Here is an 18,135-nt window from a genome sequence, read left to right as displayed (position 1 = left end):
CCACTCAAATCTTTCTCAGCCATCTTCATTTTCTAGCAAAGTCAGAATTGTACCCATCCTGCACTTTTTAAACCTAGTTCATATTTTGGTAGCATGGATATAGAATAAATCATGTTTTCAGTGTGCAAATAATCCTATCAGTTCTCTGAAAAAAATTAGTTTGCATTCTCATTTAACAAATGAGGGGACAGAGGCAAAGAGTTTGATAACTTTTTCTGAACTCAGAGGACCAAATGTTTCATTTTGTAAACAGGCTGACTATTACCTTTTGGACCACACAATTGGCATCCCAACTGGGGCTTGTCCGGAAGCAGGAGCTACAAGCAGGGTAATGAAAGGGCTGCATTGCTTTTCAGATGTGCCTAGAGGTCTAGGTAGTTTATTTGTTTTTAATTTAACTGAAATTACAGGCTGTTTGAAAGATTCCTTTGTTGGTGGCAATCTTTTGAATAGCCGCACAAACCTTTTGCTCTCTCTCTCTCTCTCTCTCTCTCTCTCTCTCACTTTCCTCCAACCCCTTCTCCCATTTGCAGGATTAGAAAAGCACTTGGGAGGCACATTAATCTTGCCGACGTTGTCAGGAGTGATCAGCGAGTTTTATTAAAAGCCCCGATTGCCTGAAAGGCCTCCTTGTCTGAGTTGGAAATGAAAGGGGCATGTTAAGATCTCGGGGCACGTTGTCGGGACCTCTTGCCCTGTCCCTTGGACTATGAGCTGACACTCCTGCAGGAAGCACAAAAGCCCCCTTTTGTTTAAGAGATTTCGCCAGTGGACGGACACGCTAGCTCCCTGTCAGCATGGACTCTCTGGGCTGCGGTGGGCTGAATGCCCTGCTGCTGCTGCTGCTGCTCCTGCTGGGCTGGGCCAGCCCCACCTTCATCAGCATCAACCGCGGGCTGAGAGTGATGAAGGGCCACTCCGCCTTCCTTTCCCGAGAGGACCTGGAGTTTGCCGTCCCCAAAGAGAAAGATGCTTGCAAGGTGGAAGTTGTGATAAATGAGCCAATCACCCAAAGGGTTGGGAGACTCACCCCACAGGTAGGTCAGATTGGTGATGTGCTCTTCAGTAGTGTGTATGGATGTGGGGGGGGGGGGGGAAGGAGGGGGAGAGAGAGAGAGAGAGAGAGAGATTGGTGCAAAAGGTCAACTATCCATGGTCAAGATTGTAAGAGCATCATTTCTCATTTGAAATGATGGAGTTGCAATTAGCAGGCAACTCCTGTTCATTTTTCTATGTCAGTTAAGACCTGGTTTTGAAAATTGTGGCTGACTGTGTATCACAACCCCACAACCAACAGGATTTACTTCTGATTATGCTAACACCTACAGAGGAAGGCAGATTCAAACTAATATGGATGTATGTATTTTTTCTTAATACACCAAAGCAACAAGTCTTTCTAATTTCTCCACTTCTATTGAAGAGAATATATGTCCTACCAGCTGCTTGGCCTTATAGAGCAGCTAATCATCAAGGGAAAAGCATAAAGTAAGATTATTAAATATCTCTCATTTTAGCTATATCATAACTCTATGAGAAACTTTAAAAAATAAATAAATAAAGAGTATAACCCTGGGGCAGCCTTTGAAGGGTTGGAATGGACAGTCATTTCTGTGGTGACATAGGGCAGTCTTGTTGGGATTCCTGCTCCAGATTATCTCACTCACAGCCTGTCAGGGTGCCTCTCGGTAAGGTGTTACAATTTCAAGACATTTTAATACATACTCATGACCTCAGATATCAAAGGTAAAGCACGAAGACGTTTTCATCTATTAACATCACTTGGATAGTCCTTCGTGTAAGGGAAGAGAAGTAGAAAAGAGATGTGAATATATTTCACTTTAAATATGCACCATTTAAAAATGTCTGCATAAATTTTTTCCCCTTAATCAGAACCTTGGAGACCTTCCATTTAAGGGTATGCTGTGGTCAATCCTTTTGTAGGCTGAAGAATTAATTACCTTTTAGTTCATTGTGTTTAAATAAGTCTATATTTTCATGTATTGTGTTTGCTTAAAATAGGAGTTTACCCTGATATACAATAGAAAATTGCTTCTGGTTTCATTGATGGTTCCCACTAAGGTTTAAATTTGCTCCCAAATCACATAATCTTGAGGATATACAATACTGCTGCTACTACCTTTTGACAAGTGGAACATTCCATTTGCTGAACTGTGAACACGAATTTCTTCTCCATTTGGCTAAAGAAACATATTCCATCAGGTTATTAAAAAGTGGTGCTAGATGTAGAGATGGAATAAAAGGACTTGAATGTGTGGTATCTCAAACTGACCTCTCTAGACGTTTGAAATACCAGACTTAAAATTACAGTCCAATTCTGAACAGTATCAAAATTCTGTTCAAGTGTCTCCCACCTTTGGGGGGTATTCCTGATGTGATAAACAAATGTCTCCCTCCAGCCTCCTGTGAAATTTTCTTTTGTCAAATAGTTTCAGATGGACATCTAAAAATGTTACGAGAATACAATAGCTTCAGCCCTAAGGCACAATATTTCCAATTTTTTGGTAGTTGCAACATCTTCCCACTTTTTCCCAATGTAACTCACACTCTAAAAGTGTATTTGATTGACATCTGTCAGTCAAATGAACAGCCTTGGAATAGCTTATACCTGAGACCCCGATGTGCTAAACGGGATTGGTAGGCGATACAAATAAGCTCAGTGGCAGGCAGTGGAGACCCAGCCACAGGAATTGCTGTCAGAAGCAAAAGGCAAATCCTTGGAGTTCTGAGGACAATCAAGATAGGACCCTAATCCTAGAGGAACCGGGGTCCCTGTTTCATCGGGCTGTTTTGATATATGTGAGTGCCTTATAAAAGACTGAAAAACAGATAATGTGGTGCCCCTTCCAGTCAATATATATATATATTTTAAATTGCTCAATATTTATTTAGAAGTGAGATTGAGCATTATGTGGGGGAGGATGAGGAGCAAAACTCCTGCTGACAGCACGTAGTTGTAAGCCCTGGTCTAGCAGTATTCAGCTCTGTCCTCAAGCATGGGTACCCCACCAGGCAAAACAACATCCTTTGGTTCACTAGATTTTCCCTCTTGGGCAGACCATTTTGGTCGGTTCTACTGTTACCTAACCAAGCCTCTGAGGAGTCTCCTCCCTGCACCCCAAGTAGCTTATGCCTTCTAAACACATATGGCACCCTTCCTGAGAGTAAAGAAATTGTCTCCATTATATATTTTCAGTGATGTTTTAATAGTCCTAGTTGTTAGGCCTGCTCTGAGGCACAGGGGAGCACAAAGGCATCAGAGTGACTAGAACTATGTAAAAAAAAGAAAACTTAGTTGTCACAAGGATCAAGACTTCTCCATCTCAAATTTTCTCTGACTTTAAGGCAAAACCTAGTTAACTAGAAAGCTGATATGGAGTAAAAACAACAAAATGCCTGGCTAACTTATGAAACTCCTGACTTTGGGGACTGGGGTAAGGCTCCATATGCCTCCAAGTGATCCCCTAGTGTGCTGTTATTCATTTAAAATAAAAAGTGTGTGTGTGTGTGTGTGTGTGTGTGTGTGTGTGTGTATAGAGAGAGAGAGAGAGAGAGAGAATCATGCCTAGAATATTTAGTATTTGTATTTCCATAACTAAATCTGATGAGGTTAGGATTTGTAAGAGATTTAAATCTTCTAAAATTTATTCTTTAGAAAAAGAGGTGAGTAAAATGTGGAGTTTCTTCACCTTCTTGTCAAATATTAGAACTTTGTACCATAGCAAAATCTATATATTGGGAAAACTTTGTTTCTCAAACTGCCAGGTGATCCTTCCTGTTTTTTCATATTCTGATGATTTCAAGAAAAACAAGATTCTCAGGCATAAGGATTTTATGCTTGTTTTTAATCCAGGCTGGTTCAGCCTTCCCCAGGGATTCATTTCTAATGGAGTTTTGAAATTAAGCAGAGCCGAGCACATATATACTCAAACACAAAGCCTAAACATTGTTCTTTAATAGAGCTTAATAGTAAGTTGAAAACAAGGCTTATGTGAGCCCACTTCTAGTGAGACGATTGTATTAACAACACCCTGCTGTGTAATGAACGGTTTCGTGTGATTTGCAAAGAAAATGTTTTGTTTAACATCTGTTCAATTAGTGTTTTCATTTCATTACTGAAGTTTGTCCTAGGACCAACAGGTTCATTTTCCTGTTGGATATTTGGAAAGGGATTTCAGTTAGTACACACCAGTACCTTCTGTTTAGATATCCCTCTTGATATATTTAATTAGATGAGGTCAACGGCAGCATATATTCCTCATGTTTTAGAGATAAGACTTTCTTACACATAGCACTTCTTAGGCCTGGCCCAAAGCAAGAAATTTTCTGAGTGGAAAAGCACCCATTTTGGTGCTGAGTTTGCTCTTTTGAATAGGAAATAAAACAGTGAGAAAATATCTCTGGTTTGAACCAGTTTACTGTCATTAAAGTGAGTAATGAGTTAGGAATGTGTGACAATTTAATTATAAATTGTAATTGAAAAGCAGTTGAAGTGGAAAAAACAAAGCTAGACAGTAATTAGAAAAGGATTTAGCGCTCCTTTGTTTTAGTTAGTAAATTTATGGACAATTATGGTTGTTGCCTTTTATAAAAGGAAAACATATTACTAAACATAAAACAGATGTTTCTTTTAACAAAGCAGATTGTTTCTTTATTGCCATGACTGTTTGCCAATAAGGTGGGGGAAGGTCTTTCCTTTATCTCCTTCCTCATTGTCAATTAAGAAGAGGAACCAATGATGTCCTTGGGAAAAGAAAATCATTTGTATTAGTGACAAAGTCTTCCCAGAATGGATTGTGTTACCTGAAAAGGTTTGCAACTGTAAAAAGGTACAGACTAGTGACAACATGTGAATACCCAAAAGGTATTTCTTAGAACTCTACCAAGTCAGATGAAGCAGAATGAGCGTCATGATGTCAGTGGAAGAGGAGGTCCTTCTTTTTAAAAACCAGGCATATAACAGTTAACAATTTCCTTATTATTTGGGAGTGAGGTTACATAGTTCATTACAATTTTATTTGACTAAAGGAAATTGCCTTTAAGTTTTCATTTGTCTCATAACTTGTTTCTGCTATTACACAACTAATAAAAAGTCTTTTGCAAGTATATGATGAAAAACTGTGGGTCTTGCTTGGTTCTGTTCAACAGTAAAAATACCCACAGTCAGTGACTTCATCTTTCAATATAAAAACAGTATTTGGAAAAGAAAGAGAAAAAAAAAAAGGAAGTCAAAAAATCCATAAAGAGAACTAATGCAGCTGTTTGTGCATGGGGTCGTGCATAGCTTTGCATGAACACACACAGGTGGGCCTCTAGCTCAGTTGATATGAACCCCTGATGAATGTGGGCAAATAAAATGTTGGTAAATGAAATCGTATTTTAAATGCAATATACACTGTAAAAAGATATTGTTGAGAGAAGTAAACACCCCTTAATTTATCTGCCTCATCTGTTTGGATGTTCATAATGTAGATATTATTAAAACAAAACACAGTTGTGTAAGCAGGATGGCAAGGAGGCATTAGAGATCAGGTAGAGGAAGTGGTATTAAACATGGTTATACACACAAAACACTGACAGACCATAATTTCTCCAGATGGTACTAAACTGCTTCAAAATAAAATTTTGTATCAATTTTCTCATAGATATTTATCCATTTCTTCATGTGAACTAGGTATTTGACTGCCATTTCCTTCCCAATGAAGTAAAATATATTCACAACGGTTGTCCAATTCTTGATGAAGACACAGTGAAGCTTAGACTTTACAGGTAAGCAGCCCAGGGATAGTGTTTATTCTTTGCCCGATAGACTTTCTGTGTATTGTACTTATTAGGGCTTTGTCTGTGGATAGGTATTATCATGGGGCGCTACTGTATTCTAAACATGAAAGGGATCAGTAGAAACTGGAGACCTGAGTGTGTGAGGTGAGAATTACAGCCAACTTTCAATTGCCTGTATTTGTATCATCTTCCTTGGGGATTTTCTGGGATAAATTGTCAGCCCTCCTCTGTTTCCCTTTAGTATTCTTGTCCAGCTATCTCTGGTGTTCCAATCCCCACCGATGATGGGGAAATAGACATTACAAACAACAAACAAATTCTTAATGAGAAATAGGGATGACATATGTTCCAAAATTGAATAAAATTCTTCTTTTGGATTATCATCCCCAAGTTAAACGAAGTGAGATCTCTTCCATTTTAAGCACATTTAATAATAAAAGTCCTTTAAAAATCAATAAAGTTAAATATAGAGGTACCATATGACCCAGCAATTCCACTCCTAGGAATACACCCCAAAGAACTGAAGGCAGGGCCTTGAACACATACTTGCACACCAGTGTTCATATTGGTGTTATTCACAATAACCAGAAGGTAGAAGCAACCCAAGTATCTGTCAACAAATGACTGGATAAACAGAATATGGTATATCCATATGATGTAACATTATTCAGTTGTGTAAGGGAATGAAGTTCTGATATATGCTAAAATTCAGATGAACCTTGAAAGCATTACATTGAGTGAAATAAGTCAGACATAAAAGGACCAATATTGTATGATTCCTCGTATATGAAATAAAACTAAAATAAGTAAATTTAGAGAGACAAAATTACATTAAAGGTTACCATGGTCCAGGGGGAAGGGGGAATGGGGAGGCACTGCTTAATAGGTACAGTTTCTGTTTGAGGTCATGAAAAAGTCTGATGGATGGTGGTGATGGTAGCACAATATTGTGAATATAATTAAATGTACACTTAAAATTGGTTGGAATGGTAAATTTTGCATTATATATCACCACAATCAAAGTTTTAAACGCTCATCAATTAGGAGCTGCATTATTGCTGCACACTCACCACTCATTAATTTTCTCCCCTGAAAAAGAATGACCAGCCATCTCTATTAGTCTCTGAAAATTCCCTGAGAACTGAGTCACTGAGGAGATGGAAAGAATAGAACGAACAATTACTGAATACCCTTTACATGCCAAGCACTGAGCTGGGCACCCAAACTAGACTATAAATGACCCTCCACATCATGGTGTTTCTGAAGAACAAAAATGCTCTGATGCTTTGGAAAATTTCCCCAATCTTTCACCCCTGAATTAGAATGCAATCCATAATTATACAGGCTTGATGTTCTTAAATTACATATGCACTCACAGAATCTCATAGAAGTGGGTCTCTGAGCTCTTACCAGTCATTAAATAGTATGGATGGTGGGTCTGAGAGCAGGTGTTGAAAGAAACGTGATTGGAGGAGGAAGTGGCAGAAAAAGCTTTTCCCAGAGTAAAGAAGGGGAAAGAACAGAGCGGTTGAGGGTAGATTACAACACAAAACCCATACTAAGATATCAGAAGCAGCTAAGCACCAATAAATATTGCCTTTGCTCCATTTTCTTCACAGATTTACTGAAACAGACACCTTCACGGAAACCTTTATTCTGTGGGTCTATCTCCTGGAACCAGACTGCAACATCATCCGTATGAGTAACAATGTGCTGGAGGTGTCTGAATTCTATGGCCTGTCCCGAGCAATTGATAAGAACACGCTGAGATTTGATTATGATGGCACGGCGAGCCTGGAGTGCACGGTCAGGCTGGACCCTGTGGGGACCTGGCTGCCCACCCACGGCCAGGTGGTCCAGGTGGTCCAGGTGGAGCCTCAGCCAGAAGAACCTCGGGGAGATCAGCCACACAGTTTATTCCCTGAGTCCCGTATGACATAGTTTAATGCTTATTTGGATGTTATTAAAACTGATCCAAATATCTGTAAATGATCATTTTCTGCCATAACCAAGTATTTTACTTAACTAACATTAGTTTTAACTGGTTGACAAATGTAGTATAGTGGTTCAGAGCATGGACTTTGGGATAGGAAGATCTGGGTTTGAAAACTGCCTCTGCTATTTATGTTTTATGTGATTTTAGGCAAGTTACTTAACCCATCTAAGCCTCTGTAAAACAGGAAAGGATAATAGATTTTCCATCCTTGTCCTAAGGATGAAAGTAAATGAGTTCACACCCACAAAGTGCTTAGCACTTTGTGTGGCTCATAGTAAGTGCTCAATGATTGCCTGATCCTGTTAGTAATAGTAGAGATGACAGAAGTAGTAGTAGGAGGAGGTGTATAAAATAAGCATTATTAGAGTCTAAGCAAGTTTGAAGTAGAGCTGGTAGGCAGCAGCCATGGTTTAAACCAGGGAGAACTGATGGATAATGTTGCTTCTGCTATTCATTCAATCATTTTATTTTTGGCACCTCCTATATGCATAATTAGTAGTCTAGGCACTATGGGAAGACCAGGAAATATAAAGAATAATCATAATCATAGTAATACTTTGAGTTTGGACAGCTCTTTATAGCTAAAGACATCTCATTTAGTCTTCAAAAACATCTGTGGTTAAGACATTTTATACAGAAAGGAAATGAGACTTGAAAAATAAGTGGCCTTTTGGGCAATATGAAGAGTACTGAAGAGACATTTATGACTTTCAGTGGAAGGAAGAGAGCAGTTTGGTTCAGTGGTTAAAAAATATTTAAGGGAAGTTTTATTAAAAGACTACCTGGACCTGGAAGGATATGCAGGATTTTAGTGGGTGATGAGCACAGTGTGAAGGGCTCAGTGTTATAGTAAATATAATACTCTAGTTGAGAGTGCATGATGGAGCCATGGCAGCTGATTCTGCAAAGAAAGATGAGCTAGACTGTGGAAGGCCTCAATGAGCCACTGGCCGATTTGCTAGGATGTTTAAGCACCAGAAAACACATTTTGTTACTGTTTTTTTCTCTCAGTGCAACTTTTATTGGGCCAGGGCCCAATAAGACAATTGGTTAACTGTTCTTTTCAGTGAAAAGAAATTACAGGCTTTCAGAATAATTACAAACAATGCAGTGACTGATTAGAGGGAACACATGAGGATTCTTGGGGTGGGGAAAGGAAATTGTATCCATGGGAGGGAGGATTTGTTTTTAAATTTTATAATTTTTATGTTCAAATGACCGTATTAATCTTATCCTGTACATTTTAGAACTGGGAACAGAATTGAGGTGTCCAGGTGGAAACTGTATCCTAGAACTGAAGAAAATAGGCAGTCTCAAAGTGAGCTGTGAGGAGTTCCTGCGGATGGGGCTCCGATATCAACATCTGGATCCTCCTTCACCCAACATTGATTACATCTCCATCCGACTGGATCTCACAGATAGCAGGAGTAAAGTCATATACAAGGTAGAGCTTGCATTTATGTGTCTGTGTCCCCAGCTGATCCAGCCAGAGAGCCAGTTCCATGGGGTGCTCATCCTGACTTCCATGTCAGGGAAGTCATTGGACAGCCCGGTGACTCATTGGAACTGCAGGCTTGTTTGTTCTTCCAGTAGATGCTTCACATAGTAGTTTTTATGTATAATACCTGTATTTAATTGCCCTTCTCTTGCCCTGTTCTAGCTCTACAACACTAAGGCAACTCAGGAAGGACTAGGGCTAGTTACATGCCAACCTTCTTCCCTCTTTCCATTCAGTACTCTTCAGCTTGCCATTTGACCTTTCTAACACCTTCTCTTTGATGATTCCTTTTCCCTTTGATTATTAGAACTTCTTTTCACCTGGTGGAGGAATTTAGAGGGTCTACATACCCACTCTGCAAGGCCATGGGAAGCTAGGGGGCATGGGAATCTCAGTCTGATTTTTATAATTGTAGCGGACAATTAGATTGTATCATTTTCACTCTTCCAGACCTTTGGATGGAGGGCTTGGTCATCAAGGAGGCAGTGCTCCCAAAGACTTCCTCCCATCCTCCAATCTCTTAAATTCTCTGTTCTTTCATCTCTTGATGTCTTCACATGGAAATGATGACAGAAAGAGCAATTAATTTATATAAAACATTTAACATGCTACTCTATTATTTCATGGAATCTATAATTTGCTTATTTGGGAACCTTGGACACTTTTGCACTTACTGAAACAGCTCAGATTTTGTGTTGATAAAAGATGACCCAAAATTACATTTGTGGAAGATCTGTCTTTCACAATCTGTTCTTCTCACTAGGATTTCTCCTAAGAGGCACAATCAAATACTGAACATAAATCCAAGGAATTGATAAGACAAGGAATGACAAGGGAATGATAAAACAGGATTATAGAATTTAAAATTGAGATCTAGAAATAACTTTGAGGTAGTCTCATCCAGTTGATCAGATGAATCACTTGGGGTGCTTCAAAAGTGTAGATTTCCAATTCTAACATTATGTTTAAGAGCATGAACTCTGGGCCCAGATGGCCTGGGTTCAAACCTCTACTTAACTAGCTCTGTGACCTTGGACTTTATGCTGCATTTTCCTCATCTTAAAGTGAGAATATTAGTACCTACTTCTTATAGTAATTGAGAGGATTAAATGAGATAATACTTATAAAGCACTTGGCATAATGCCTAGCATGTAGCAAGCACTACACATCTTTTGCCTGTTTAAAAAGCCACCCAGTAAAAACTGATTATCACCCAGGTTTGAAAATAATTGGTTTAGCCCAAGCCTCTTATTTTTTAGTGGTGGCCCAGAAAATGAATTACCTAGACCGCACACAGAAAATGGAAGTATCTTGATTTTTTACAGCTGAGTCAGGACCTAAAATCTAGGTCTTTTGACTTCTAGTAGATATTTTCTGTTTGTTGTTTAGGCCCAAAATTCCTTTCACTTTTAACTATCTCCATGAAAAAAGTCAGAGCCTTTTTCCTTCCTGACTTATTTTTATTTTTTTCCTCTGTATATTGAGACAGGGATGTATTTATTTATAATTTTAGACCAGTTTTATTGGAGGTTTACTCATTTAAATGACCTTATTGCTTTATTTAGCATTAATCTATTTCATAGTCAATTTGGCATGTCAAAAAATGTGTTCTTTAAAGTATATAAAAGTAGTGAGGTTTCTGCAGCAAATATTTACCAACAGGGAAAGGTATATAAGAAGAAAACAAAACTAGCTATATTTCTACCATGTTTATACATACACACACACACTCACACAGAGACATGGTGGGGAGACATGCACATTCGAGTTGGTTTTGTTTTATGGAATTGAATTCATAACACAATAAAAAGTTTTTTCAAAATCTAGAAGAAATTATGGGTTAACAGCCATTTAGTCACTTGATGAGATGGACTATACACACTTAAAAATAATGAAAGAACAAGATACAAAGCTTCACATATATTATGAATACATTATGATGATAAATAGGAAAGTTATTTTTTGGTGTAATTTTCTTTTATCTGGGCTCTTTCCAAATTCAGTTATTCTAAGATTTTTTTTTTTTCAATTCTTTGGACTTTTAGAGAACCTAATTATATCTTTCACTAAAGGTGATAATTTTGTCCTTTCCTTTTCAGTAATTATTCCCCTTTTATTCTACTCTATTCCACACTGGTTTGGCCAAAACAATATAAAATATAATGATGTTTTTAAGAATTGTCATATATTTTATCAATATCGACTGCTTACGTTGTCCTTTCTAATGCTTCTTGCCTTGGACTCACCTTTTTTTCAAATTAATATCATCACTTCTGCTTGTTTTCCTTATATAATATATATGGATCCTTTTATTTTTAATTTTTCTATATAATTTTATTTTAAGTGCAACTCATAAAGCACATACAGTTGGATATTTTAATTGAATTTCAGGCTATTTGTTTTGAATAAGGTACTACAAACTATATTTTTTGTAATAATGGATATGTACAATTTTCTTTGTTCTTGTTTTATGCTTTCTTGCTAATTAAAAAATTTTTGGCTTGCAAAATAGGTCATGTTTTCTTTGCCGTTATTTTCACTTATTTGAAAGTTCTTTATTCCATTTTGTTTTTGAGGATTTAACTCTAAATTTTAAAAATATTCTTTAGCCTGTTTTTTTTAATATCCAAAGTCAAAAGATGAAATGGTTCTCTCCACAAATTTCTATGTGTGCTATGGATCAATCTGATTTATCCTTTCTCTTATTAATTGTCCACATTCCAGGCTTTATTTTTATAATCTGCCATTTTAGTCTTAGAATATGATTGTTATATCTTACTGTTTCTTACAGCATCTGTCTTTTCTTTCAAGGAAGCATTTTTGACATTTGTATCCATTTTGTTAACATGTTTCAAAAGACATTTATTTAGACTTCACTGTAGGCTTGATTGTTCTCACTGTTTGGCACCATTCCTTTTATACCATGATTTCCTCATTCTTAAGTTTCCACATTATGCATGTTCATATATTTTGTTTTCCTAATACACATGGTGAGTAGATACTCTAAACCTTGGGATATCTTAGTATATCATTCATTTGTCTTCACAGCCTATGCAGTGGGAAAAGGGAAGGGTTGATTGTCCTATTTCTCTCTTGTACTTCTTGCTCCTTCTGAGCTTTGCTGGCCAGTTTCTGAACTTCCCAGTTGGGGTGTGGGAGTGGCTTTAGAGTTGAGTGGGGAGAGAGATCTTACTTGATCAGGGAGTGATGGAACATGACTTCACGCTCTCTGCACCTGGCAGATCTTTCAAGCTGACTCTTTGTCTCCTGGGTAGTTTCATAGTTTCTCTGGAGATCCTCATCATGGAAACCCTCTCGCTCACTCTTTTATTTTGGGAGGATGCATTTCTATTCTAAGTGGTCGTTTGCAATTCCTCCTGCAGCCCCTAGAAGAAGATTTCCACCTCCAGCTTCTGCTGCTGGACTTTTGGCTCCTCTAGGAGGTTCTAAAGATCAGGACCTAGGTTGGCCCCTAGGTCAGCCTGGGGTGTGGGCAATTAATAAGAGATAGGATAAATCATATTGATCCATATCACACATAGAAATTTGTGGAGAGAACCCATTTCATCTTTTGACTTTGGATATTAAAAAATACAGGCTAAAGAATATTTTTAAATTTTAGAGTTAAATCCTCTGTCCCTCTTGGATTATATCTGGGAAGCACTGGTACATCCTTTGCTGTCACAAACAAGGACTACAGGCTGATCCCAGCACAGCTAGCTTTATTCTGTGTCATCACCTTTAGCTTCTTCAGGCATGAGCCAGCACCACCCTCTGCGTGCTCTATCTGCAAGGAAGCTTCCCTCCTGACATTTGAGACAAGGAATGTAGCATTACCCTTTCTTCCTGCTTCATGGGTGTGTGTATGGCATTGGGTGGGTGCGCTCATACCTCAACAAAGAACTCCTCTCTCCAAATAAATTTCTTTCTCTCACCTCTCTCAACCATTTTATATTCCCATTTTATATTAGTATACTGGGCAAGTGGGTCCTCAAGTCTGGAACTCATTCTAGACAATTTGCTTTGTAAATTCTGCATAAAATATCTGTCTCAAATTCACTTTGAAATCTGGTATCTCTTTTATTGGAACTTGAATTGAGACTGAAGCAAGAAAAATTCAATTTTTAACAGTCTGTTACATATATATTACAACTCCTATTTGTAGCTCTGATAATTGATCCTAGTTCTCTCAACAGTGAGATACATAAAATCCTGTGGTAGCTGGCGTCTACTGCTATGAGGACTCTTCCTGCACATAGCACTTGTTGATGGTTCAGATCCCATGATGCACTGCACCACCACCATCTCCTCCCAGCAACCCTCCTACTTCCTGTCATGTGGTTTTAGAGGGTCGGGGCATGGACAGGAGGAAGGAAAAATGTCTCTATAACTTGGTGCTCATTCAGCAGGAGAAAGGTTGCTCAAATCTCTAAATCAAGAGTAGGGTATTAGGAAAGGACCAAAGCATCTCCCTAACTTCCTTCAGACTTGTGTATTTATTTTGTTCAATGATTACAATTTTCCATTTAGTGGAATTCTTTCCCCAACTCTGGTAATGGTTCAATTTTTTATTTTGGCTGTTATCAGTTTTTGCTATCCTTGAATAATAATGATGGGTGGGAAAACAAGTGCTCTTGTCCTTGCAGAACTGCATGTATTGAGTGCCTGTGGTATGCCAGACACTAAGTGCTTTACCTCAGATATTCCATTTAATCCCCATTTAATACCTGTGAGTCAGATATTCCCTTTTTACAGATGGTGAAAGAAACAAGACTTAGGAATTAAATAACTTGCCTAAAGTCACACAAATCATAAGTGCTGGAGATAGAATCATAAGCACAGGTCCTTCTGATGCTAAAATTGGTGCCCTCTTCCCAATCTGGTTGCATATTTGAGTCACCTGGGGCACTTTAAAAATACCAGTTTTCTTGCCCCTTCTTTGGAAAGGACAATTAAATTTAAATGAGTAATTAAACTAGAATCTCTGGAGCTGGGGCTTGGGTGTTAATGTTTTAAAGGCTCCCCCTGGTGATTCTACAGGATACCAGTTTTCATATCCCCACAGATCTCTCTAGGCTGTGACTTTATGTTAAATATCATGCTATTAACCATGTACATGACAGCTTCATTCATATTGTTTTCCCCCTTATGTTGTTTTTTTTTTCTTCCCTCCTCCAAAAGTCAGAGAGTGCGTGGTTGCCAGTTCACATCAGAGCTGGCATTCCTAACCAAATTCCTAGGGCTGCGTTCATGTCCATGTTTATTCTGGAAGTGGATCAGTTCATCCTAACCTCTTTGACTACATCAGTTCTGGACTGTGACGATGATGAGACTCCCAAATCCTTGCTGGTGTTCAACATTACTAACCCCCCACGCCAGGGCTATGTGACTCATCTGTTGGATCACACCAGACCCATCTCTTCATTCTCCTGGAAAGATCTAAGTGACATGCAGATTGCCTACCAGCCACCAAATGGCAGCCATTCCGAGAGGAGAAATTATGAGGTAAGAAGGAGGAGGGACGAAGCCTCTATCCTGGTATTCACAGAGGTGGTTAAGAGGCTGCTCCTGTTAACTTCAGGTTCATTCGTATGTTCGTTGCCTCAGAGGATAATCAGTCATTGTAAATCATGACAATAAATTCAGATGCCCAGAGCAGCCAGTCAAATTGGGATGGAGGAAAACAGTGGCAACCTGAAGAAAGAGCCAGTACCTTGGTAAGCAGCCGCAACTCAGCTGCCCCAGCTGCTGCCATGTGAGTGTACAGACCCACCCAGTGTTGCTATAGCTCTCATTTTTCAAGAGATGTTAGAATTCTGGATTTTTATGTAAAATATTTCAATTTTTAAATATAGAAAACAAATTAAAATTTAAAAATTTTATCTCATGTTGGCTACAATAGACCTCTGAGGGACAATTTGATCCAGTATGGTTCAGCAGTGTGAGAACTCAGCCTCGACAGCCTTCTTGCGTTACATAGACCATTGGAGTTAGAAATGAGTTTTGTTTACAATTCTTTGGATAATAACTTTTTATTTTTTTTAATTAATTGAGTTTCTTAATTTTTATTAGTAACATTGACTACTCAGGGTGGGAGATTCTGTAGTCTCATTTGAAAACTGATTTTACCACCAAATACTCTCCTTCAGGAAATTCCTCTTTCTATACTAATCTGAATCCCTTCTGCAGCAGTTTCAGGCACTTTCCTCTTGTTTTGTATCAAATGACATTGGAGAACAGCTGGTTACAGTCTGCCACATAATAATCCTTTACATGCTTGAAGACCCACCGGCAAGTTGATACAAACATAATGGAAAAAATTTAAATGAGCAGAGCAGATTGATACAGACTTAAGTTCAGGTTTATTATGGAAAATGAGTGTCGCTGGAGTTACAAAATTGGCCTCCATGTAATTTGGGCCTTTTTAGCATTTAGCCTCAAGGGCAGACAAAAGACTTCAGCCTGTAAATGCTGTGATTTGCCCTTTGCTTTTATTTTCTTCACTTCATAGTAATGTGTAGCAGCTGGTTTTCCTTTCCTGCCCTTGCCTCTCAAGTCTTCTCTGTTATGAAGTCATTTCTCATTATACATCCAGATTTATCTTGAGCTCACAAATAAGGCGCTGCTACTGGGGCTGCTTCCTGAGTGTTTTGTCTGGTTTTGGGTGATGGAAATCTTAAAAGAGTTCCTGTCCAAATGCCATGGCTTTTTGTTAGAAGATAGTTGCCAATATTCTCCATGGAGATTATGGGCTTTTCAGATTATGTGGAATCTGACAAGTGGAAGCCCCAGCCTCTCTGGAGTTCTGCTCATTCAGGTGCTGGGGTGGGACTCCAGGGAGCAGGGAATGGCCAGTGGTCCTGAAGCTGACCCATCCCTGGGCAGGTATCCCTGAGGTAGTGCATTCTTTCAGGTATTTTCGCCTCTTTGGAAAATTTCAATTCACTTTATTAGATTTGACTCATATTTGTACTTGAGAAGAACGTGATCCTGAAGAGCATATAATACACAATTTCACATGATTCAACCTCATACATATTTACACCACACCTCCAAAATGACATCCCCTGCCTGAGGATAGTTTCAGTCTGTTATTTTGGTACCTAGGAGTCTGTTTCTTTAGTTATTTAGTACTTGCTGATATACTGCTTTCTGATTATTCTCTTATCCTCTCAAAAGGACCATACCTTCTGTAAAAGTAGGCATTGTGCCTTGCATTTCTTTATTAGACCTCATGTTTCTGTGTCAAGGCCTGTGCAATAGTTAGCACGTAGTAAATGCTCAAAACTTACCATGTAGCCCCTACCTATTAACTATGGGTCTCACTGAAAAATGAAATCTAGATATTTGAAAATATGTCTAGTAGGAGAGATGCCTCTAGATGAAGTGATGCTGTTACTATTTTGGATGGCAAAATTCTTTTTTGTGGGACTCTTCTGTGCATGGCAGAATGTTAGCCACATCCCTGGCTTCTACCCACTAGATACCAGCAGCACCCTCCCTCCTCAATTATGAGACCGGAAATGCTTCCAGACATTGCTGAATGCTCCCGGAAGGGCAAAATTGCTCCCGGTGGAGAACCACTTTTCTTGACCCTAAGCCTTTTAGAAAGGCTCCAGTGGCTGAGACAGGCTCCTGGGCAAAATGCAGTGATGTTCTCCAGCATATTTACTAGCTCTAGGTTAATAAATTCTTTTATGGAGTGGAAAAAAAAATTTAATTGATAAACTAAAGATATGGAGCCTGAAAAAGTAAGATCAAGCTGTCAAAAATGAGATCAGGTAGCAGCAAAAACCTGAATCAGTGTGTGGTAAATACCACATGTTCTGGTTTGCTAATGTTGCAGTTTTGCAAAATACCAGAAACGGATTGGCTTTTATAAAGGTGGTTTATTTGGTTACAAGGTTACAGTCTTAAAGCCATAATAGTGTCCAAGCTAAGTCATCAATTGGGTATCTTCACTGGAGGATGGCCAATGGCATCCAGAAAACCTCTGTTAGCTGGGAAGGCATGTGGCTGGCGTCTCCTTGCTCCCAGGTTGCGTTTCAAAATGGCATTCTCCAACATATCAGCTTTCAATGGCTGTCTTCAAAATGCCTCTGTAAGCTGCAGCTAACAGTGAGCTCCTTCTGTCTGAGCTTTTATAGGGCTCCAGGGAACTAATCAAGGCCCATGCTGAATGGGCAGGGCCATACCTCCATGGAAATTATCTAATGGGAGTTATCACCCACAGTTGGGTGGGTCACATCTCCATGGAAACAACCTAATCCAAAGATTCCAACCTAATCAACACTAATATGTCTGCCCCCGCAAGACTGCATTAAAGAATATGGCTTTTGGAGGCACATAATATATCCAAACTAGAACACCAGAGAATTAATGGTACTGTAATGTTATAACTTGTTGGTGGGCGATTCATGTACATCTGTTTGTTTACAGATGGAGTTGGAGGTATCTGACTTCTTCTTTGAAAAGAGTGCACCTATTACAGTACACATCTCCATCAGAGCAGCAGATACAAATGCCCCACGAGTATCCTGGAACACAGGTGAAGCTCAATAGAGGGCGTCAAGCAACGTAACACTGAAGGGAATACAAGAAAGCATATAGGTCTGGAAAGTAAGGTAGTTTTATTCCCATTTCACTTACGAGGCAACTGAAACAGACTGGTTCCTTTCCCCCTTCTTCTTTCTCTCCCTCCCTTCCTTCTTCCTTTCCTTTTCTTTCTCTTCTTTTTCTTTTTTCTTTCTCTTCTCTTCTCTCCCCTTCTCTTCTCTTTTCTCTTTTCTTTACTGATGGCAGTATGAGAAAAACTTAAATCCAGGATTTCTGTGTCCTGGTG

General features: G+C 38.9%; 1 protein-coding gene across 1 annotated transcript in view; it reads left to right on the top strand.

Moving 5' to 3' along the window:
- Positions 1-578: 578 nt before the first annotated feature.
- Positions 579-18,135, top strand: part of LOC119505530 (FRAS1-related extracellular matrix protein 1-like) — a 38,264-nt gene continuing 20,707 nt past the window's right edge. Inside the window, exons 1-6 of the mRNA XM_037798355.1 lie at positions 579-1,037; positions 5,693-5,787; positions 7,419-7,729; positions 9,043-9,239; positions 14,475-14,798; positions 17,733-17,841. Of these exons, the coding sequence (XP_037654283.1) occupies positions 798-1,037; positions 5,693-5,787; positions 7,419-7,729; positions 9,043-9,239; positions 14,475-14,798; positions 17,733-17,841 (1,276 nt within the window). The 5' untranslated portion in view covers positions 579-797. The remainder of the gene's footprint in view (positions 1,038-5,692; positions 5,788-7,418; positions 7,730-9,042; positions 9,240-14,474; positions 14,799-17,732; positions 17,842-18,135) is intronic.

This window comes from Choloepus didactylus, chromosome 10 (assembly GCF_015220235.1).
Source record: "Choloepus didactylus isolate mChoDid1 chromosome 10, mChoDid1.pri, whole genome shotgun sequence".
Lineage (NCBI taxonomy): Eukaryota > Metazoa > Chordata > Mammalia > Pilosa > Megalonychidae > Choloepus > Choloepus didactylus.
This window is presented reverse-complemented; position numbering and strand designations above follow the sequence as displayed.